Below are 24,964 nucleotides of genomic sequence, written 5' to 3' on the forward strand. Positions count from 1 at the left end.
AATACAAAATAACTGTATTGAATGCAATACAGTGGATTTATATGTCTAAAAGCTGTACATTGTCTTTCATGAACATTTATTTTACAGTATAATATATTAGTATGGGTAAATTATTAATTTAAAAAAAATTAAATTTTTTTTTCTAAATTTATTTAGTTTATTATTTTTCCATGATCTTGTATTTCCAACTTTTTATACCCTATATACTCTATATGTGACCTTAACTGTGTAAATAAAATACACAGTTAAGGTCATACTTACCTAAAAGAGCATCTAAGAAATTAACAAATAAAATAGAACAATCGGATGAGAATCGGTATTTGTGGAGTGGGGTGACTGTTGTAATGGTGGAAACAATACTGAAGCGTACGACTCAGCAACAGTTGCCTCATACAACTTAAGACTACACTGACGTCACACTGCGCCTCCCTTGTTTTTCCATCTCTAGTACAGTTCATGAATTTAGTGCAATATAAAGGCAAAAATTGTCATTCAGAATATTATTTTTACTGCAGGAAAAGAAGACAAATTTTACTGTAGACCGCCAACGTTTTCTTGTGGACCACCAATATTTCAGCTCTATCACAGCAAAAATTTCAGATTGAAAAAGGATGGTTTTGTGCTTTATAGCAACAGAGCCCTCTGTAAATGTGGCATCTAAAGTTCCATTTTTAAAAATGTTCGTTCAGGCAGATCATTAGGTGATGACCCATCTGCAATAATCCTTTCTTCCTGCCTGACTGTTCTATTAAACCAGGGCTGTGGAGTCAGAGTCGAGGAGTCGGAGACAATTTCGGGTACCTGGAGTCGGAGTCGATAAAACTGTACCGACTCTGACTCCTAATAAATTTAAATTCTAATAAAAAAAAAATACAGCAGGTTCAAATGTCATATTTCACAAACAATAGTCATAATTAAGTACTTCTCTGATGGAAGAATAAAGCCCAGTGCATAGTTGTAGTTCTACTAGTGTGAAGTTCAGCCGAGCTATTATACAACCTGACATTCACATTCTTATAATCTGAATTATGTACATTACAAAAAGTGTTTTCATTTTATTTCAGATATAATGTGTTTAACACATTCATTTGAGTGTAAACAAGTGTAATAGTATAGGTGTAGGTGAGTGCTATGGCCTGATGTGTGTTCAGGTGTCCTGTCTGCACTCTCCATATATTCTCCTATCCAGGGCTGAACTTTAACATCATTTTGCACACTACCCAATACTAGGAAGTTAGGTGGCCCCTCTAGCCCTGGATCCTCCCATTGCCCTGTCTTTAGCAGAACATCAGCAAACAAAGGTAAAGGCAGCAGAGTCTGCTCAACTTCCTCTGTCTGCTAAAACAGCTTAGAAAAACTTGGAGGAACAGCTTTTTGGATTCAACTGTAAGTGTTCATGTTTGTTTTAAAACTGCATGGCTGCTTGTGTGTACTATGATGGAAGGCTGTGTGCATGTTTCTGGATAAAACTGCTGGGCTATGTGTATGTTTTTGTGTATGGTGCAGGAATGTATGAATGTATGTGTATAGTGCATATTGTGTGCATGTTTTTCTGTATAGGACAAATTATGTCTAAGTTTATTGCAGGCCTATAGCTTATTTGTGTGTATAGTGCCGTGTTGTATGTATGTATGTTTGCAATAGTGCAGGACTATGTGTATGTTTATATTTAATTAAAAGAATATGCTAGTTAGTTAACATATTTTATATTTATATTTTAGTGAAAGGGGTACCCTATTCACAATTGCAAAAAGTCTGTCAACCAACATGATAAAGTCTGCTGTTTATGAACACTTTACATTATCAAGTGATGGGACACATTACGTGTGCCAATGTATTCTTGAAGATGATGGTGAAAAACAATGTGATGCAAAAATTAGCAGTTTCAATGGGTCTTACAAAAATGCACCTACAAGGGAATCAAATTTTAAAAGACACTTGCAGCGTTTTCATCTTAAAGTGTTAGAAGTTGTGAATGAGAAAGATGTCAGAAAATATTCCATCTACTTCTGGTATAAAAAATGTTCAGAAATCTACTGGCGACCAAACACAACTAAGAAGATTCTTATATCTGACAAAGTTACAATGACAGCAGAAATATTCAAAAACCACATTATTGAAATGGTAGTAAATAATAGTGTTCCACTATCCTTCCTTTCACAGCCAGCCTTTTTAGGCCGTCTGTGACGGACAGATATTAAAGGAAGACCGTTCTGCAAATATTGGAGAAGGTGAAAGCGAAGAGAATAGTGACATTTTGGATAACATTGCTGAAGAAGCATCTAAACATACTACTATTCAACATATGTTGTGCTGTTCATACTCTGCAACTGTGCAGAGTAACTGTTGCAGACAGGGCCCCTAAAACAGATGCCATTTTGAAAAGACGTGCAGGAAAAAGAAGCGATTTTGGATCAAACGACACACTAGGGAAGCACTCATTTGATGGTAAAGCGTTTTAGTTCAAGCAAAGATTTTTCTGAGAAACTGGACAATGAAAATGTTTTATTAACTGAAAGCCAGTGGACACAAGTAAAAGCACTGGAAAATCTACTTTCTAACCCCTTTACTGTCACCAAGACTTTGCAATCTGAAGATTTAACACCTGGTAAATTCTGCTTGAAATGGAAGAGCTTGATATATTGCCTGAACAAAAGTGGAGGGTTAATAGCTGATGGCATTGTATCTTCAATGAAGAAAAGAGAGAATCTCTTACTGGATAATCAAATCTTGTTAGCTGCTATTTATGTTGATCCAATGAGCCAAATTTTGTTGAGGGATGACCAGATTGATATTGCAAAAAATGCCCTCTATGATGTAGCAGTTCACATAAAGGGATTACTACCTGAAACACCACCACTGGATGAAGCTATAAGCACTGGTAACTCAGGATCATCCTCTTCAATTGAAGAATTAGACTTTGATTCCTACTTGGACAAAATGGAACTTTCAACAGTAAAGCGACGTTGCATATGCATGAAAGATAAACCACCAGAAAATGTCTAAATAAACAGTTTCCAGCAGGAGTTTTTTATAAAGAATTAAAAGAAGTAGATAAGTATGATCACTCATCGAAACTGACTGAAGAAGAAGCTGTCCTTGTTTATCCTGAGATTATTAGTGATGTGGCTAGAACCGTAACAGCAATGCCACCCACCCAAGTCAGTGTTGAAAGACTATTTTCAGCTCTAAAAAAAATCAAGTCAGATTTAGGAGCTTTTATGAAGAGGATCTGGCAGAAGCAATTCTGTTTCTTAGAACAACACTACATTGAGTTAGTTTTGGATTGCATTTACTGCTATTCTACTCTACAACTATATTATAAGTTTAATATATAAACTGTTTTAGGTTTTTCAGCTTTTGTTTTTGTTCATGTAGTTAAGCTTTGTTTTTGTTTTAAAACTACCAAAGAATGTGGTTCATCTTTTTAAACTGCTATTGTTCCTGTTCCTGATTTTTATGCATGCTATGCTACTACTTTATAGCTACTTGATAAAAACAATAAATAAAACCTTATTGTTTTCATTTTTTTGTCTTTTGTTTAAACTCGTCAATACAGTAAAGCATTAGCTTCCTAGCCAGTCGTTCTGTGGTTAAATGGCGTGTATGTTGCCTTCCTTCAATCAACAGGGACAATACATTATCATATTAAATACAGCGGAGTCGGAGTCAGGGGTCCCAGAAACAGGAGTCGGAGTCGAAGAATTTATTCACCGACTCTGTATCCACCACAGCCTTGTATTAAACCATGGAAAAACTGTAAAGCTGAACATTCAGAGCCCCAGATTGGTTGCAAAGATCCTAAAGAACAATAGGTGAATCCAAGGCTTAGTGATGCATGAAGGGAATGGCTTGGCGATCAGATCCAATGCCACAGAAATTCTACAGACACAAAAATTGCTGCAAAAACTAATGCTGATCATAAAAGTACGGTGTCAGAACATGCAATGGATCTCCACTTTCTGCCATAGACCATGAATGTCAGAATGTCTGTGCTGGCCACTTCACCTCCAGATGCACGTACAGTATGCACGCAGGCATCAAAACCGATGATGGAGCAATGAAAGAAAGTTGCCAGGTTTAATGAATCCTGCTTTCAGTTGAATCAAGTGAATGGGCAGGTATATGTGGGTCATTCACCTGAGAAAGTAATGGTAGCAGGATTCACTTTGGGAGGAAACCAGGCTGAAGGAGACGCTGTGATCTGATTGATCAGTTGCTCACGTTATAGTGGCAGATAGCGCAGGACATCTTCAGCGGTCGTATGGAGTCCATACCTCAATGGATTAGAACTGTTTTACTGGCACAAGAGGGAACCTACACATCATTAGGTGATTCTAATGTTTTAGTTTATCTGCAGTGCTCAGATGTTAGATCTGTAGATCCAAATGCCCAGGTGTTTGTCCTTTGGCATTCAAATGATGTCCTACAAGAAGTGTAATAGGTTCATCATGTTATATTAGTTGCCTCACAGTAACATCTGCAAAGACCAGGTGTTCCTTTTATCTGGTTCATGTGTATAAGGTTCACTGGCTAACGATCAGGAAAACATTGAAAAAACACAGTGTAGGCAACAAAGTAAAAGCAGAGGATCTTGAATGGTGAAAATGAAGCTCACAGCATGTTTATTTGCATTGAGTGTCTCATTGGCAATGCTCTGACTAGTTTTGTAAAACGTTCTATAGTTTTGCTTTAACTTTATAGGTATTCCTACAGTGATCTTTAAATCTCTTTGTACCACTGAAAACACAAAAGGGGAGTTATGCTGGAGCAGCTGAGAAGTTGTAAGACACTTTCAGTGCACAATTCATGTGAGATAAAGGAAGAAGAGAAGGGGTGGTACAAAGTCTTGTAGTTCAGTAGTTATAATACCAGGTATCAGAAGAATATGCCTGAAAAGATTATCAGTCTTGAACATCACAAAGATCACAGAAACCTCCTCACATCTCTTTGTATAACAGAGTCTACAGGGAAGTATAATGGAAATGTAATTTTTAAATATTTTCTGTAAAATAGTTATCCTTTGATAAAAAAACAAGGAATGTGGTTATTTCTCTTGCAGACTGATAAACTTGTATGTATGAATAGGTTGCTAGGATTGGATTTTTATTTTATCATTTAAGCATACACGGTTATGAAAATCAGTTTGCCCCGTTTTATTTGTTATGAGTACAGTTATTAGATTTTGGGCTGTACAGTAATTACATTTCTATTCTCCACAAAATCAAACTGTCACCTTGGCGTGGGAATAGTAAATACTTAAATGAGGCAGTTGACCATCTAATTGCTCACTCTGTTGTGCAAACATTTGGCCCAGGCTGTCATTTCTAGCCCTCTTTACTGGAACTGGCTTCAGTACTATGTTACTGACCTAGAACAAGTACACAGCATGTAAAATCAGAGAGAAAAGAGAGTATCTGATCTGCATACCTATTCTTGATCAGCAACTTTTATAGTACAAGAGCCAGTGGATCAGGGTACCAGACTGGGAATTTTTATTTTCAGGAAAGAGGTTAGGAATGGCAGGCTCCATATTACTCTCATGATGGGTTTCTATGAAGGGGAAACACACTCTCAGACCATATGAGTTATTTTCAGCTTTGTCCAATTAGATTTGAAAATTTCAGACATATGGCTGGAATAAAGATACTGAACTATTATTTATTATTAATAATAATAATAATAATAATAACAGGATTTATATAGCGCCAACATATTACGCAGTGTTGATTATTAAATAGGGGTTGCATATGACATACAGACACAGACATTGACAAAGAAGGAGGAGAGGACCTTGACCGAAAGACCTTACAATCTAAGAGGTGGGGATCTTGGGCCTGATTTATTAAGCTCTCCAAGGCTGGAGAAGATACACTTTCATCTGTGAAGCTGGGTGACACAGGAAATCTGGAATGGATCTGGTCCAGGACTGAAAACCTTTGCTAACAAATAGCAAATTACTTTTAGGAAATCCATTCTAGGTTTGCTGGATCAACCCAGCTTCACCAATGAAAGTTTATCCTCTCCAGCCTTGGAGAGCTTTAATAAATCAGGCCCCTTGTGTTATTGAAGTATTGAAAAAGTGAGCCTCATGTACTCCAACCTGGATGGTGACTGATGTATCCTCCTTGTTGATATCACACGTTCACCTTTGTAGTGGCAAAGAAGGAACTGGGAAAAAGGAAACAGTACTTTAAACACACACAAGCATTGGGCCTGGAAAGCAACACATTTACAATGCTGATATCTTAAAAACCCATTGCAGACACTTCCTAAATGTTTAAAGAGACCCAATCAAGTATGATAGCTGCTATTGCTTGTTTTCTTCTGGAAATGCTAGTTTCCAGGTTATTCTGCTAATGCATTGTACCTAATGTTGTCTGAGTGGCCGACCTAAAGTAATAGATATCAAGTTTTCTGACACAGCATGCCTTTCATGTTTTAGTTTGCGTTGTTTTAGATCAGTCCTGCATTCTGTGTGATGATGTAAAAGGGCCACTCGCCTGCTATTAACAGTAAAGATAAATTTCATATATATCACTGCTATATCTGTCATATGGCTAAATATGTTAGACAAACTCTCCCAATATATAGGTATATGTCAGTGTTCTCCCCAGCCCCTTTTAGCCGGGCGCACCACCCAACACTTTTCAGTAACCACCTGGCTGTTTTTGGGTGGTTGCTGATAAGTTGGGTGACAAAAAAATCTATATATATATATATATATATATATATATATATATATATATATATATATATATATATATATATATATCTCACACACACAAAGCTACTAATATGAAACTTTAACATTGTGAAAATTTATAGTTTATATTTAGTAATTAATTATGCCTAATATTATAGGAATAGTGATTGTACATGTATAGTTTTCAAGGTATTTTATTATCAGGGAGGCTGTTTTTACTGTTTTAGATTGGGTAGCACAGATTTCATCAGACAGATTATTTGCTTATATTTCAGGTCCCTTTGGCATTAACCATGGAGTTGAGCTTCATTCAGATGTGGTTGAGTATGCAAAGGAGAAATTGGAGTCTTTCATAAAATTCAGTGATAGCTTTGATAAGTGAGTATTGTCTTTGTCATTGGGGGACAGGTATTCATAAAAACATGAGGGGTAAAGGTGCAAAGTCCATGCAGTTAGTGACCTTGAAAGACTTGAATGAAGAATCCTAATTCTCTAGCACCCTAATACTGTAAGTGAGAGTTTCTTACCTTAAATAATGTAACTCTTTACAATATTGATGTGTATACATTCACATATGTAGCATCTACTTGTATAAAACTTTTCTCTATTTCCTTATGGTTTTGAATCATAAAAAACCTTCAGGGTTGATTTAAAGTAAACTACTTTATCTTTCAGCAGGTTTTCACTTTTTATCATTCTAAATTCCTTTTAATATATTTGAGTAATCGATTAGTAAGCAAGCTTGAAAAATATTTACTTTATTACTATTATTATTATTACACAGTATTTATTAGCGACATAATACGCAGCGCTTTACAAAGTCCATAGTCTTGTCACTAGCTGTCCTTCAAAGGGGCTCCAAATCTAATGTCCTCACCACAGTCAAATGTCATTACCTAAGGTAAATTTAGAGGGGAAGCCAAATAACCTAACTGCATGTTTTTCAATGTCTTTGAAAGCTGTAAAGTAACCAAGGACCCCACTGTTTCATCATTTATCTTTTTCCTTAAAGTCCTGTGCTGAAAAAGGATTCCTTAATAGGAGCATTACATGTATGTTGCCCTAACTCACCTTTGGCCGACAAGCCTCAGCAGAACATGTCCACTTTGACAGATATCTGGGGTGCTGCATATAATACAGGTCATTTCATCTTTTCATTTTTGCCTGGAAGGAGGGAATTAAAATCAAATATTTATTGTAACCATGTATGAGATGCAACAAACATAACCGCTAGTACTGTGGTGATGTAGGGGATTGTGAGAAGAACTACATTATGCAGCCAGAGACCAGGAAATCAGATCAGAAAGACAGAGGAAAGTTCAGGCACAAATTATGTTGTACCTTATGAAATAAGTCGTGTTGGAAATTGGGCAATTCCTGCTGTTTCTTGTACTGCATTTGTTGTAATTTTATCTCTTGTACATCCTAATTTTGTATAGTGCTGCATAAGATATAGATGCTTTGTAAACTTTGTAAATACTTACAAAATTGTAGTAATGATAACACACATACCGGTAGGCCCATATATTTTGAGAGATCTGTTGAATACATAAATATAGGGGTAAATTTAAAAGCAAGGATTCTGACGGAATCTCATGTTTACTTTATCTAAAAAGAGTGTTGTCTTGCAGCATTTGCCAGCTGTGGTGCCAGGGATGTGTTATGGTTCTCTTAGTGCATATGCACCATACTGCACTATAACACACAACCATGCTTTGTAGTGCAGTAGGTTACAAAAACATGTATGCCCATTTTCTTGTCTGTCAGGCAGTTCAAGGAAATGTGCAACGTACAGTAACACAAAATATCACACATTACCGCATTAGTACAGCATTAATATAGCCTACACACATAGGTATAAGCTTGCATGATGTATTCATCACAGTGCTGTATATTAAGTATGATTTATTTTACTCTCATTCTCTAGGTTTGAATTTTGCGAGCCTTCTTTTGTAGTTGGCAATTGTTTGGAGATCGCATCAGATAGTCCACAATACGATCGGATTTACTGTGGTGCTGGTGTCCAGAAGGACCATGAAAACTACATGAAAATTTTATTAAAAGTCGGTGGTATTTTAGTAATGCCAATTGAGGACCAGGTGAGACTTTGTCAGATATCGTGCTGTTTTTTTTTTTGTTTGGAAAAATGACAATATACTGAAGCCAGAACATGTGTGAGTCATGATGCACATCTAAAGGTGATTTACAGGAAAACAGAATTACATAAAGCCACACACACACAGTTGCAATTTGTAGTAACGCTGGGTGAGCACAGGATTGAAGAGGTTTTTTATTTTATTTTTATTTTTTCAGAAGTAAGGGGCAGTTCATGGAACCTGCAGCTGTGAACCTTTAGAGCGGTGACCTGGGGCATTATTATTTAAAGTAATATTAAAACACAAATGTACAGAATGAGTGTCTTATCTGTTTAATAGTTTCATTCTTTTTTTTTTTTTTTAATTTTGTTCAGATGTAATGCTTTCAAATATGTGGGGTACATATGTAAAGCTAAAGAGAGTTACATCTTCTCTTTATATTTTATAGCTTACTCAGATCCAGAGAACAGGGCAAAACTCATGGGAAAGTAAAAACATTTTAGCAGTTTCCTTTGCCCCCCTTATGCAACCAAGTAAAAACGACAACCACAAACCCGAGACCGTGAGACTACGTAAGTATTTACATGCTGTGTGTATTTACCTAAAAATGTTTAATCGTGGTATCACTCATCTTGTTACATAGAGGTGACAGTTTCAGTGGACATCTAAAACTGTCTAGACTCCAATCAGGTGTACAGGAAGTCCATAGAAATGAGATTAGATTTTCTATGTTAAAATATATACAATCCTAATAGTTTAAATATTACCCCTTCCTAAATCTTTAAAGACATACTTGACCTACTACAGAGAGAAATGTACATGAAACTGAAAATGTAATGCCTGCTGATTTCATTTCTTTCTTCAAAATGTAGCATTTGTTGATAAACTATTTGGAAGTTTGAACTGTCTAGACTCCAATCAGGTGTGCAGGAAGTCCATAGAAAAAAGATTAGATTTTCTATGGTAAAATATATACATTCCTAATATTTTTTTATTATTATTTGATATAACTTTTTGTCGTTGAAAGTATTGATGTGAATATGTATGTAACCAGAATGTATGTAATCGGATCTAGTTAGTTATGATCAAGGAAAACTGAAGCTCTGCCATAACTTTTCTCAAAAGTACAGAAAACCTGGTCTCTTATTAGCATTTATTACTTACCCACAAGGGGAACTCTTTTATGCAGATTTGTTTATGGTAGGACTCGGAAGTAGCATTTTAGTTGTATTTGTGGTAATTTATGTTTATGTTGTCTGTAGCCGGTCATTTTAATGCTGGCTGAAAAAAAGAATAATCATTCCATCATAGGTTCAGTAGTTTAACAGTTCAGATTTAATACCACAAAAAAGATTAATTTGGTGAAATGTCCACCAAGACCATTTGTCTCTTTTTAATGAAGATGATGCTGTGTAGATCAAATGGATCAATCGAAGCAAATTAGGAACTTTTATGACTTCATCCATCATCTATACTAATCATCCTGAACTCAGAAGTTTTAGATGAAGTTCATTTTAAATTACTCTAATGTAAATGGAAACATCCACAAATCTGATTGTATTAAATATAATCAGACATCTCAAATGACCTGTAGTACTGTTTGTCTATATAAAACCCTTGCTACTGTAAGCGAAATTTAATTTCTTTTTAAACAGCTGCATGTAATGTCAGGAGCCTTCAGGACTTGGCCCGCATCTACATTCGCCGCACACTTAGAAACTGCATAAATGAGGAGATGCAGGCCAAAGGTTTACCTCCAAAGGCACCCCCAAAACGAAAAAGGAGGCGTTGCCGCAGACGCCGCATAAACACCTATGTATTTGTAGGAAACCAACTTATTCCCCAAGCCCTAGATAGCGACGACGATGAAAAGATTGACGAGGACAGCAAAGAAGAAGAAAAAGATCACAATGAGGCTTTGAAAGCTGAGGAACCACCACCAAATCTTCTTCGAGAGAAAATTTTGAGCTTACCCCTCCCTGAATCTTTAAAGGCATACTTGACCTACTACAGAGAGAAATGATGTACGTAGAACTGAAAATTTAATGCCTGCTGATTTCATTTCTTTCTTCAAAATGTAGCATTTGTTAATAAACTATTTGGCAGTTTAAACCTTTTAGTGACAGTTTCAGTGGACATCTAAAACTGTCTAGACTCCAGTCAGTTTTTTTCCTTCAGAATTTCTCTATTTTCTCTACATTTTCAGATACCGCATCCACATGTTTTTAGTGTAGCAAGTTATCACTTTGTAGCATAGCTTGCAAATTGGAAGGAACTTCCGTAGCCCAAGATAAAGGACAAAGCACATTTCAGACAGGTCCAAATTAATAGCAGTTGGCTTATACAGCCATTAAAGATACGTCAGTCACATTGAAACATTCCATTCTGTTTCATTTTTTTAAACATTTGTTACTATATACCAGTTGACAGAAAGTGTAGTAGGTTAGCACAATTCATTTTGTGGATTACACAAATTGTAAGACAACTTTGAAAGTGTCCAATAGGAAATTGTACTGCCTTTTGAAGAAATTGTTGCTTGTTACAATCTTCTTTAAGTGATTCAAATTCCTGTATGTTCTATATAACTAAATTGTATAACTCTTTATTGCATATCAATAAAGATCCTGTTTTATAGTGTTAAAATATTAGTTGTTCACTGTAAATGAGGGAGTGAAAAAATATTTCACAGTGCTCTATTACAATTATATTTTTCGGATATTCCATCTGTTTTTTTTTCTACTATATAAGAAAAAATGTGCTAAAGAGAAAAAGTAACCTTTTTACTTGATATAGGTTTAAAGTTTAAGAAATGTGACATGTCATTATATGTGCCGCATTGAGCCAGTTGGATTCTGTTTTGGAACCAAATTTTATAAAAATTTTGTAGGTATTAGTATGTTTAATATGCATTTAAAGTACCTGTTCACGTTTGGCCATCTCTAACTTCTTCATACAATGTAGTCACTGTTTCTGGTATTTTGTTATTTAACAAGTGGTAATACAGCATAAAACAAGTTGTAAATATTGAAGGTCTCTTAGGTTTGTTGTAATTATATTATTATTATTTGACTCAGCTGAATTTAAAGATTTAAGGCTTTGTCATCGTTACTGTAAAGACAGCGTGAGTAGAAGACAGCCACATGTTGCAGATTACTATATTGATATACACATTATGGCCAAAAGTTTATAGATACATGATCATCATACCTACTTTAGAGCTTACTATATATAAAAGTATGGTGGTGTCTGTCTAGAAGATTGAGACCAACTGTCTCCGGTAAAGAGTACTGTTTACAGCATCCAATGATATTTTAGACATATGTGCACATCCTGCCAATAGTTTGGGGAAGGCTTTTTCCTGCCAGGTTCATAAACACATAGCAGTGTTTAACCCAGATTTTTTTTAAGCTGGGTGGGAAAAAATTGTAGGTGGGTGGCAGCCCCCGAATTGTAACCAAACTCTTTAGTAACCACCCAAAAACCGTGTGGTTACTGAAAAGTGCTGAGTGGTGCACCTGGTTAAAATGGGCTGGGGAGAACACTGTATAGTTTCATGTGTTTGGTAAGGCCTGCACAGAACCCTGATAATAACCCTACTAAATATCTTTGGGATGGACAAACGCTGACTTTGAGTCAGGTCTTCTCGTTTAATGTCAGTACCTGTATTGCTTACAAGAAGAGTGGTGGCTGGTATAGCCATGGTTTTGGAAAGTGAAGTCCACCAAGCCTATATAAGTATGATGGTCAGGTTGCTACTAACTTTTGCCAATATAATGTATGTATACATTTTTTCACTACTAACTTGCATAGCTTTCAAGTGGCCCCCTTAAAAAGATGGAGTAGCATTTAAACCTCTTATAGACATTTTTAGGGAAGTCTCTATTTAGGAACTTTACTGGCAGACTTAGTTTGGCTTTCCAGTTAAGCTTCTAGTGTCCCCTTCTTTAGTAAATTCTATGCATGGTATATTGCTATTAAAAGTCCACTACAGAACACTATTAGTTATCCTTCTGTGGACTTAAAAACATAAGAAATCACTTCTGCAGATGAAATGCCAAGCACAGTGATGGCAGGAGTTGCAGTAATTTCATCTAAAGCAGGGGTCCCCAACCCCCAGTCTGGCGCATTGGCCAGAGCTGCAGAGCACGTCTCCCGTAGACAGTGCAGGCTCAGGGCGGTGGGCAGGTTGTGTCTCTTGACACAACCCACCAACTCTCCATCGGAGGCTCAGACCTGTGATGGGAGAATGGGTGGGTTCTGGCATCATGACGTCACTCTGGGGGAAGTTTCTTCCCCTTTCAGTGACACGTGGCTCCCCGTGCATGTGCAGTCAGGAGTCTGTGCATTTAGTGGTCTGCAAGCTCCAAAAGGTTGGGCACCACTGATCTAAAGTTTAGAAAATGATCATTATTTTAGTAAAGGCTATTTAATCAAACACATATTGAAATACCTATTTTGTTGGCTTCTTATGCCAATGTAAACAAAAGGTTTTAGCAAAATTTACATAACATTGTGCTGACATATGTGCCTGTGACATTTTTAATAACTAGAGTTCTCATCTTAAAATAAGCGAAGATTTAAATGAGCAGTTGGGATCAGAAGGGGTGATTTCTATCACTCGGATTCTCCTAGACATTTGTTCCCTCTAATTACTTGGTTGAATAGGGTTATTATTCTCCAAGTGGCTGATTTATGTAACTGTAAACTTCTATTCACATTACCCATTCAATTATTTAAAGATGATGTATTTTTTCTGATTCCATCTACATATTATTGGGTGCTTGAATTAAACAAAGATACTGAGTTTTCGTTTTACACTTTAGTACGTTAGAATCACAGTGTGAGAAACAGCTCTGTTCAGTAAACCGCAGAGATGTGGGAACACCAAGCCTGAGTGCAATGAGCTCCCTGTGCAAAATACTGCTTTTCATTCTTTTGAAGAAAGCCAGTTGACCATATTTTCAATTTCTATACTATGACTTTTAAAACCTAGTTGTTCAGTTTTCTGAGGGAGGATTAATAACTAAAGTTGCAAAGTAATAATAACTCAGCTTCTGAGCTAACACAGCACACATATCTGCATTATATTACTGGGCAACATTTTGAATAAATTCCCCCAAGTATATGTTGTTAGTCTTTAAGTGAAAGGAACGTGCTGCAACATGTAGTTTCTGTGAAAGCATAAATTCTTTCTGTTTTGTTTCAGAAGAGGAAAAGAAAGGTTATATAAAATGTAATTATTTTCAAACTCTTTTGCCTTCTTAATTACCAAGCAAAGGAAAAATGCGAGCATCTAACTCCGTAAAGGGCCCAATCGCACTTCTACACCTAACGTTGCATGGATTTGTATCGTTCTGCACTTTTTCTTGCATTACAGTGCATTTTTTGTGCATTGCATGTGTTTTGCATGTTAAGGTAATGCTTTTTTTTGTGGAAAAGAAGCAAGTAACCCTGTAGACTTTAAAAATTCATAAAACATATAAATTATATTGTACATGGGCTTCTATTCCGCCCTGATGAGGCACATTTGCAGTGAAACGCACCTAATGCTGCATGCAGAACTTTTGGAAAATACATCACACCAAGGTGCAGACTAGAATTTACCTGAATGCACAGGTGTGGAAGTGGGCATGGGCTCCTAAAGGCTTTAAAAAATTTAGCTGCTAAGTATAAAATGTTTTCTGTTTCTAGATAAGGTGGAGGTTGTAGTAAGTGGTGTAGCAGTGCTTCGTGATATATGCTACACTTTTAATTAAGTACACCTACTGATGAAAGAATATGTAAGCCATCATGCTGAACTAATGCTAATTGTCTGAATGTAAAGGTGATCTTTTGGTTTCAGCCATGCACATGGAACAAGCATGCCGGCAACTGTGTGAGAAGTTGTGTGCAATTATCTGAACCCCTGAGCTTCATACTTAGGCTTTGTACACACATCAGATGATTCTCGTCCGATAATCACGTCAGGGCTAGTATTGGACGAGAATCTGACATGTACTGCGCTCATCCGACACTGGTAATGAATCCATCCTGGTGGATCCACAAATGACGAAAGATCGTAATGCAAGTGAAGGGGAGAGAGAGTAGTGGGGGGCTGCTTCGTCCCCCCCCCCCCCCCCCCCCCCCCCCCCCCCCCCCCCCCCCCCTCCATAGAGCAGAACATCGCTGTATGTACATGCCTTTCTGTTCATGCATCTTTTAGTCTTTTGTCGTTGGAAAGAATTGTGAAAGATCCTTTTCAATGACAATTATTGAACGTGTGTATGTAGCCTTACGCTGGGTCACTAATTCAGTTGGTATTAAGGCCAAAAGATCAGAACACCATCCTGACAAACCGTATTTTGTAAATCCAGGTCAGAGATGTCAGCTTACATATTTCTCTCCTATTACAAAGGCTTTGTTCAGCAGCAGACAGAGAAGATACTGTGACATTGAAAGTACCATGACTATGGCTTTCATGGCTTTCTGCTATATAGCTCCCAACATTGAGAAATGCACAATAAAAAAAAAAACACTTTAGTAGAATTGTTACTAAATGTGGAAATATTCAGTGCATAAATTAGGAAGGATGCAGAATGTGAACTGATATAGGGGCACAAGCTCACCAAAAATGTTTTCACTTGATATGAAAATGGTCAAACCTTATATATGCACATGGGAAATGCAATTTCTTTTGTGACTGCATATAGGTAACACATGTTTGTTTTTACCTGGTATATTGCAATATATTGAAATATTTTATAAGCTGGGCAAATGTATCCACTGCATACATGAAAACACTTCATGTGCTGCTATCAACATTTAAATTGACCGAGAACAGTGATGCTTTGTGAATTCAGATAAAATCCAGCGATAGGTCTGAAGGTTTTCATATAAACAAGGTGCTATAAGACAATACACTGCTATCTTAGCAAGTTAATAACTGTGTGGATATCACAGCACAGCCCCCTCAATAGAAAACATTTTAAATATCCAGTAGTTATAAAATCTCTAGAATTTTTACATACCAAATATGTTGGTTTGTTTTTTTTTTCCTTGCTTGGGCACAAATATCAAACATTCCTTTTAGAATAGCATCACCAGCTAAAAAAAGATAAAAGTTAAAATGCCAATACATAATCTATTTTGACAATATTATTAAAGATAGATTTCTTAGTAATAATACATTGTAGAAATATATATTTAAATGTAAATACCCATTTCAAACACATATAGTACTAATTTTGATTACAAAAAAAACTTAGTTCCACATTGCTGTGGGTGAAAAGTTCTATTACAAAATATAAATCCTATAAATGTTTAAAAAAAATAGAAAAAAACTTATAAATGTAGCTTCAATTAGTCATGTTTTCTATAGTGTGTGCTGTTTTCTTTGAATTGATAAAGTCTACATAGCTGCTATATTTACCCTGAACCTATTACTGTTTTATTGCTTTTGTCAGCGGCATAAAAATGACTTCACCACAATAACAGCTCGAATTTTAGGCAGTTCTCTTCATGAAGAATATTAAGAACCTGTAGTGGTGTTTCCAATGTGTGGTTCTCTGGGCCTGTTGGACAGCTGAGGTAGTTAGTACATTGTACTTGTAACATGCTTTTGTAGTACGACTGACTGCACTTTCATTTGATTGTACTCTTTGCAAGCGGTTAATAGATATGTTTTCATGACTATTTTTAAATGTTTGGTTTATATATGTATTTTCAAGAATTGCTTGTCTCATCCTTTTCACTAACTTGACAGCTGCATTTAATGAAAATAGAAAAGCAAGTAAGAAAATAAGTGGTTATTGAAACATTTTGCATATGCTGTTGATTGGGACATTATTGCAATAAAAAACAAAACTGAAAAACTGTCTTGTGTTTATTTAAAGAGTCTATTCAAAATTTCAAAAATTAAAACACTACTCACCAGACACCAGTCCCCCAATGTAGCACCACACTCTTCACCTATAGCAAGACCCTGCTCAGCCTTGGGAGACGTTGCGTTTCCCAGCACACGGTTGCCCCCAGGACTGCTGGGCAAGAAATGGCCTCTGGGGAATGGTTGGCACACAGATAGAGCAGCATCAAGATTGCAACAGAAACAAGTCCAGAATATACAGCAGAGGTCATACACAGATAATCCATCCAACAGACAAAGTACACAAGGGCAAAACACAAGCAGAGTCGGACTCACAGGCAAAAGGTCAGTCCAGGTGGCATAAACTCGCAGGGTCAGAAACAGGCAAGATCAGCAACAGTAAATCGGATGAGAAACTCTCCAGCACAGATTAGCCCAGCTAAACGCTACAAAAGGCGCTGGTGACTGGGAGCAGGAAGGTATAATGTCCCAGCAGTCAATGGCAGTGCAGGATAGAGTCAGGAACTAATCTGCCTCTAGAATCCCCTTCACCTGTGCACAGCCTCAGAGTGTGTGCTGGGGATGCCAAGAACGTATCTCATGCTGCACGGCTAAAGGGAAGCAGGAGCTGCTGCTATTTCTTAGTTCTCTTTGCTGCTGCAAGTGACATTGCTGGACAAAACAGGCTGTGTGGAATACTGCGGTGGCGCACAGCATGGAAGTGATAAGCATTTCCTAACCGCAATAATAATAATATTAAACCGGGGTCTGCAAACCTCCTCCTTATTGGATTTTAAAACATATTTCACACTTTAGAAAATTTAAGAGAAAATGCAAAGATAAGTGGACAGGCACAGACTCAGGTGGTATGGCAGATCTGTCTGGTAGTTTCTAGACATAATATTTCTAGACATAATAAATTTCTCTTGTGTCTAAATAAATATACCTTTTGAAGACCTTTTAAACACTGTAAAGGGAATCGTACTATATTATTAAAGAAAAGCAAAAAAACTGCAACCCCATGTTTCCATCACTAAGGATAGACTCCAAATTCATTACCTGGGGCAGAGTATGTCATAGCAGTGCAATGCTTTACCCCAAAAATGTGTTATGTCAAAAAAGGGATCAGGCGACAAATTGGGAAGTTGTAAAGGCCTTGCAGTACCATTTGTAAAATGCTACTGGACTTTTCAATCATTTTGTCTGTCTTCATCACTTAGTACAAGAACACACATACATGAAAAATTTCATTAGGCGTAATATTTCTTTGTATGTTTCCTGCTTTAAAAGAACCCAAACCTATTGACATCTACCAATTATAGGCATGCCCCCAGATTCTGAGAAAATGATTGCCAGTTTCTAATTTTAGTATTCATTTTCTTTGCAAAACTAAAGAAAAAGAAAATTTTTATCTTTACTAAGATTTAATTATTGACCACCTTAAAAAGTGATGTATACGTTGTACTTTAAATCATCCAATTTTAATCCTGATTAGAGATTATAATAAATACAACAAGATTAAAAATTATTATATGCTAGATTTAGAGTTGGAAAACAATGGCACTCTTACCTTAAAATTTTGTTGCACAACTGTTGGAGGAAACCCCTGCAAACAAATCCTCTCAGTGGCATTTCTGCACCTTTCAATGGGTAGTTTTAGCCTACTGAACAGGGCCAAATTTACGGAAGCTACACTGTACACATTACATTTGTCATATACATATGTACATATCTTGATAGTCTTTGAATTTTGTGCTCTGCTCTAGAGACCTCTTGCCTGATGCAGTAATTCAGCCACCAAACATATCAGAGCCATTTTTCACAGTAGGGATGGGTTTTTTTTCTGCAAGCTGAAGCTTACTCCAGTTATATGTGGACATTGAGCTGATGTGGCCTTTCCAAAAAGCTCCAAATTTTGCCAGAAGCATTTTAAATTCTCAATGTGCAATTTACCAAAATGCAGTCTGTTTTGCTTTTTTTCCCAGTTGCAGAGTCCACCTTGGTCTTCTTTCACTGGGCCCACTTTCACTCAGAATCTGACAGATGTGATCTGCTACTGGTTGGCATTGATCTTGGAGTTTAGCTGCCAGCTGTTTGGAAGATCTCCTTGGCTTTTTGTCCACCATTCTCATGATTATACCAGCAGAGTGACTACTTTTCCCCATATGTACCTGGAACAATTCTTTTTATGTAATAACTTTTGTAAAGGTATTATGCCTTTCCAGTAAGCTATAAGGGTACCGACAAATGTGCCCACATTCACATTAGTGCCAAGGGGGTCCTTGCATATCCCTTTAGCAGGTCTGAAACATTTTAAAACTACAAATTTGTTTTATCCACTGTTTTAAAGCTTTGGTAAAGAGTGGCTATAAATTCATAAAGGAGTTGCATTCAGTACTTTATCCACTGGATGGCAGTGCAGCTCTATTTTTAGTGTCTCCACTTTAATCTTTGTAAGGCCTTACTGCATAGGAATAGCAAATATCAACCAGAAGAGATCTTTTTTTTGGTAACACATCTTCACTTGAATATTTTATTTTTATCAAATAAACCCAAGCACTGTCAAATAATGATAATAAAAATAAAATCCATTAAATTACATTAATTTTGCGTGGTTTCATTTAATAATTATTGTCTTCAGAAATAGGCTTCCTGAAGGCCACTGCAGTTTTCAGTGCTGAAACAAAGCAAGTATTATAAAACTAACATTTTAAATACACATTTATGTGCTGTGATGATTCTGGCATCAGGCTTTGCTACTCAGGTTGTAGCTGCTCTAATCTTCAGTCTTTGATATTGCAAAGCTGCAATCTTTGTTCACTCTATAACATGTTTGCTGTGCAGTTTCCAGTTTCAGCACTGCTACCTGAGCTGCTGTACATTTTAATGCTGACCCCATTTATTACACTACATAGGGAATGCACACAGAAACAAACAAATGCATGCAGGAGTCTTTTGCTATGAGGCATATAGGGCTCTATAAAACAAAAATCAGATATTCCCTCAAACATATAAACTTGATGTACTTAGTCTTCCTGTGTTAAATGGTGTAAAAATCACTAAATACAGAAGACTAAGCACTGGGAACTCAGGGTGTTGACCCCAAACGCAGGGTGATGATGGGGGGGAATTGATAAGGATGATTAAGAAAGAAGAAAGACTGCTTGTTAGTGATGACGTTCCAATAAACCAGGCAGTGTCCCTGACAGATACAAGCAAGCAATAGTGACCAAATGGTCCTCTTTATATATGCTTGGTCTCATTAAACGTAGCACTGCGGGCTTTGAAACTTCTGTGAGGATTTAAAGTCTTCATATCTATTGAGCTTTGATGGCTTTGACAACTATCAACAGTTGTCAGTAAAATGACATTGCTAAGCTAATAAGAGGTTAGTACTGGGCACATCAAATTCTAGCACTGGTCCAAACAGTATAAATAATAAAAACAAAACACATACAATTGATTTTGTAATCCATTTGCGCTAAATTTAGTGCAGCTCTGTGCACATGATAAATCAATGAAAATCCTAGATTCTCCACCCTTAAAGGTTTAAGAGACTCCTAGAAACAAAGACCTTGCAGCAGAAAATGAATGCATCAGTCATCGAAGAGTAATGTTACTTTTGTCAAAATTTTGTGTCTGATCTGCTTTTAAATATCGTGTACGGTTACTTTCCAGTCCATAAAATTGTAATTTTTACATCTTTGTCCTCCCTATAGACAAAATCTGGAAAATGCTGGAAACTGCAGTTAGATCATCCTATTTGGCCAGCAGACAGAATGTTCTGAAAAGAGGGAACAACAATGTAATTAACTGACAAGCCAGACCAAGTTTGTATTGGCAAAACAGACTGGTAAAACTAAGAAAAAGGTGAGAAGAGAAACTGTTCATATGCTTCTGAAAAATAAAAAAAAAATAAAATACAAAAGCCAAGAACCTGCCCATAGTCTAGAATATAAACTTCCTCACTGTAATTGAATTTATGTGCTGGGTAGGAACTTCTTTACTCTGCCACTGTGTCTTCCATAACCTCTTGAATTACGGCATTCTAATGCTTTACACTGCTGAAGATAGGTCATTAATATTTCAATTTGAGTGGTAAAGTGTGGGCAAAGACCTTCTATAAAAATTTACCTCTTCTTCAATAAATGATGATAGCGAGGAAGTTGAAAAGTATGTGTATCAGCAGTGTCTGCAGTTCTACCTGCTTCTAAAATATGTTTTATGGTATCAGTATCTAAATTGGAAGTGAGAATGCCTATCTGCATTACATATACAAAAGGTTCATATCTAATCTACAGAATCACATAAACTGGGAAATGAGGATTTAGGAGATGGCCTGGGGATATACCATGTGGGACACAACTCTCTTTGGATCAGTATTTCATAACCTTTTTAACATGGGGGAACCCCTTGGAATAACTTTCAGATCTTCAGGGCACCCCTGCTATAAATACATATACACAGCTCTCAGTAGTATGGTGGTCAGTGGGAAAATGTCATCCTTACAGATAACCATAAAGATCATTGTTATCACTTAAGCTGGCATGGGAATCACAATCTGCCCATTGCTCAAGGAACCCTTTGTAACCTCTGGAAGAAGCCAGTTGAGGAACACTGATTTAGTATATGAACTACAACTAGCCAATCATTCCAGGACAACAAATCTTTAGTTGTGGCAGTAGACAATAGTAGAACAATTGTTTTAATAGACTGGCAAATATTAGATTACATTTAACAGTAATTGTGTTAAAAGTGTTCTTTATTGAATGCAAAATGCAAACCTAAACAAAGTCCAAACTGGCCAAACAGACCTCACCTCAGACCCCACCTCAAACCTCACCTCAGACCCCACATCAGACCTCACCCCAGACCTCACATCAGACCCCACCTCAGACCTCACCTTGGACATCACCTCAGAACTCACCTCAGACATGTCTCCCTGAGCCACACCTGGCCTCAGGCTCCAACTCCATCCTTGAGCCAAAGAAACATTCCCTTTTATTACCATCAGCCAGATGTTTTATTGCCACCTTCAATTTCTGGCCTTGAAGCGGTATGGAGTGCCTGGCCCACCTATTTCTTTTGAGAAACGATGGAACTGGATCCCACATAAACAGCCACAAATCTGCAGCACCACAATTACTTAAATCTCTTCCCTAGGAAAATTCTGCCTAATACCAACTCCACTTGACCTCACATTCCTCACAATGCTGCAAAAAGTAACAGACAATGATTTCATTATATGAGCAACAAACATACAATTGTTCTAAATTTTGGCAGCAAATAGGCAATTGTTAAAATATACAGGCAACAAATGGGGTAAGTGTTACAATTCATGGCCAACAAACAGGCAATTGTTAAATTATACAGGCAACAAATCAGTAAGTGTTACAATTCATGGCCAACAAATAGACAATTGTTACAATACTTGGACAACAGTGTTAAGATATGTGAACAAAATAACAAGCAATTGTTACACTATGTGCGCAACATCCGGGCAATATCAGGGCGATAAATGGGCAATTGTTACAGTATCCTAACCACAAATCAGGGAATCAATACTTTCGGCCCGATTTATAAAAGCTCTCCAAGGCTGGAAAGGATATACTTTCATCAATGAAGCGGGGTGATCCAGCAATTTACTTTGACAATCTCTGTAACACACAGGAAACAACAGGTAAAGCAACAGGGGACCCATAGAACACATTGATGAGCAGAATTGGCTGGAACAAGGAGGTAATACGCTTATCAACCCCCAGCAGGTTTATTTCATGCTCTGCAATATAAGGGATCTTATAAAGGGACCACACAGCGATACCCCAAAAGCTGACAACTCATGCACACAACATAGGGTTGAATCTCATTTGTATTGTCCCTTGCCGGAAAACTCCTAAGACATCTCAATGAACACAGAAAGGAGATGAGCAGGTTTATACAACTACCGTATTTTTTTTAGTATGTTTTGTTTTTTCCCCAGGGTTGAGGGTGTCAGCTTATTACCACTATACCATATGCTGAATTTGGCAGATAATGAGAAACTATATAACTGGGGGTTATATATAACTGGTTGGGTTATTTTTTATTCATTTGCTTCTTTTTTTCACTAGAAATTAGTAGAAATGTATTTCAAAAGTGTCACATATCTCTCCCAAATCTGTCTTGTATGACAATCTCATACTGAGTGTGGCTGACTGCCAGGTTAAGCATGGAGGCTGTCTTCAGTGTATTTCTCATAAACCATCTGTTATCCTGGAGGTTCAAGAGACAAACTGATTTATTATATTGTTGAAAATGTTGTTTTTAAATGTGAAACTTATAAAATAAAAGTCCCAAACTACTTCACTTTATCCCTCTTTAAATCCATCAATTAAAGTCATCTGTTAACATGCAAATCTAAGCACAGACCTGTTGATCCTGCCAATTCTCCCAATGACAAAACTCCAAATTGTGGTCAGCATGCAGCCTTTTATCAGTAGGATGTTTTACTTTTTTTTTCATGCAAATACAGTAAGATTGTAATGTATTTTTTTTTTCCGGAAGCATAATAAAATTATCTGTGGGATAAAGTTTAAAAAGTTTTTAACCTCTAGCAGTTACTATTGTCTACCATCCATATTCTTTTTATTTTTCACAGTATGGCAGTTGCTTAAAGACGGATCAACTGAAAATATATTGTTTTTAATTTTAACATTATTAGAAGCTTACTCAAAGGAAACTAAAGCCATGAACCGTAAAATTATTTATTGCAGTACTAGGTAACTTTTTGTGCACCGAAGAATGCCAATAAATGTTATCAGCTTTCTATGTTCTATTAATTGTAAAACATGTTCTCGCTAAATAATGGAGAGTAGACAGCGGTGGTGTTTGTAGTCTAAATCAGGATAGCAGGCTATGGTCAGCCTAGGATAGAAAATGTGTCAGTGTCAGGATTGCCAGGTGAAAATAAAACATACATACACATTTAATGACGCTGCAATATTATACATCTTTATGTTTTATTGATTTAAATATTGATTAAATAGTAAAGGAAATTGGAGTGTACCTAAACAGAATAAAGAATTATATGGCAAGGTAAACAGTTCACAAATATGTATTCAAATTGTGTTTCTATCAAATTAATGCATATAACCCCCATCCCCTACACTTCATTTCAAAACTGCTGTATAGGCCAAGACTAATAAGAGTAAGTGATGGATAACCCAAGACTAATATTTAGCCAAGCAAAACAGGGTACAGTGCCACTTGGCAGAGCCAGTAGGATGACACCAGTGGTTGTTGAGCTGTCTGAAAGGGTGGCATTTTGAGTAACGCAGTAAAGGGAATTCTTTCCTTTTATCACCATAATGGGGTCATTCTTCTCACCATTCTGCAGTTAAATCATTTTATTGGGGTTTTCTTGATATTCATTTTACTTTATTTACTTTAAATGTTAATCTGGGATAGAAAGGTTGAAAAGGACTGCATTAGATACTTGTACAGAGGTAGACTCATGCTATCCTGCAGTACTCCTGATGGCCACTAGATGACAGCGTTACTCTTCTGACTATTCAATTTCCCTGCTTAGTTACAATCTAAATATTACACTGGTCAACAAACATTTTCTCGCCAAACAGATTAAAGTAATTTTAGGGTATGTTTGATGCACAGATTCCAAATATGGTATTGGTTTTGCTAGATGGGCTTTAGTTTTTGAAATAATTACCACAATATTAACCTTTTAGAAAACGAATGAAACATGAAAATTAAGAAAAATTAGACTAGATATGCCTACGTATACAAAACTAAATTTTTGAAATACTTAATGTCAAAATATTCTATATTCAGTATATTTACAGAACTAATCACAAAGAAGTCATTAAAAAACTCTGTATGATTTCCTTTTATGCTGATGATCAGGACAATCACGTTGAAGGCTCCAGCAGTAGTCTGCCATCATGTGTCTATCCCATCTGCCCTGATACCTTTCTTCCATCACCTTTATAGCTTAATGGAACCTCTCCCCTTGTTCCCCACTGAAATTGCCAAGGTTTTCTGGAAATTGTTGCAAATGGCTATGGAGATAGCGTAGCTTTATGCTCATAGCAGCACCCACATTTTTAAAGTTTAAGAGCAAGTTTTGTACCAATTCTTCATAACTTTGTGCTTTATGGTTACCCAAGAAGTTCTTGACAACCATGACATAGCTGTGCCAGGCAGAAGCTTCAGTATCAGTCATGTAACTTGTGAAATTTGAATCAATTATCAGTTTCCAAATCTGGGGTCCATCAAAGATTCCTGCTTTTAATTTTTCAGTACTTAATCCAGGGAAGAATCTATAAA

General features: G+C 36.6%; 1 protein-coding gene across 5 annotated transcripts in view; it reads left to right on the forward strand.

Annotated features, from left to right (window-relative positions):
• The window catches only part of PCMTD1 (protein-L-isoaspartate (D-aspartate) O-methyltransferase domain containing 1), a 33,382-nt gene extending 10,400 nt beyond the window's left edge, over positions 1–22,982 (forward strand). Inside the window, exons 3-7 of one of the 5 annotated variants that reach the window (XR_011920802.1) lie at positions 6,982–7,084; positions 8,634–8,805; positions 9,251–9,374; positions 20,362–20,512; positions 22,313–22,982. Coding sequence is in view for 4 of the 5 variants with exons in the window: in XM_072411221.1 (XP_072267322.1) it covers positions 6,982–7,084; positions 8,634–8,805; positions 9,251–9,374; positions 10,458–10,825 (767 nt within the window). In the remaining variant the exon portion in view is untranslated. Of the gene's footprint in view, positions 1–6,981; positions 7,085–7,133; positions 7,847–8,633; positions 8,806–9,250; positions 9,375–10,457; positions 13,759–20,361 lie in introns of those variants that run through there. The other 4 variants (XM_072411224.1, XM_072411221.1, XM_072411225.1 and 1 more) reach the window with 4 other exon arrangements.
• The last annotated feature ends 1,982 nt before the right edge of the window (positions 22,983–24,964 follow it).

This window comes from Pyxicephalus adspersus, chromosome 5 (genome assembly GCF_032062135.1).
Source record: "Pyxicephalus adspersus chromosome 5, UCB_Pads_2.0, whole genome shotgun sequence".
NCBI classification, from domain to species: Eukaryota; Metazoa; Chordata; class Amphibia; order Anura; family Pyxicephalidae; genus Pyxicephalus; species Pyxicephalus adspersus.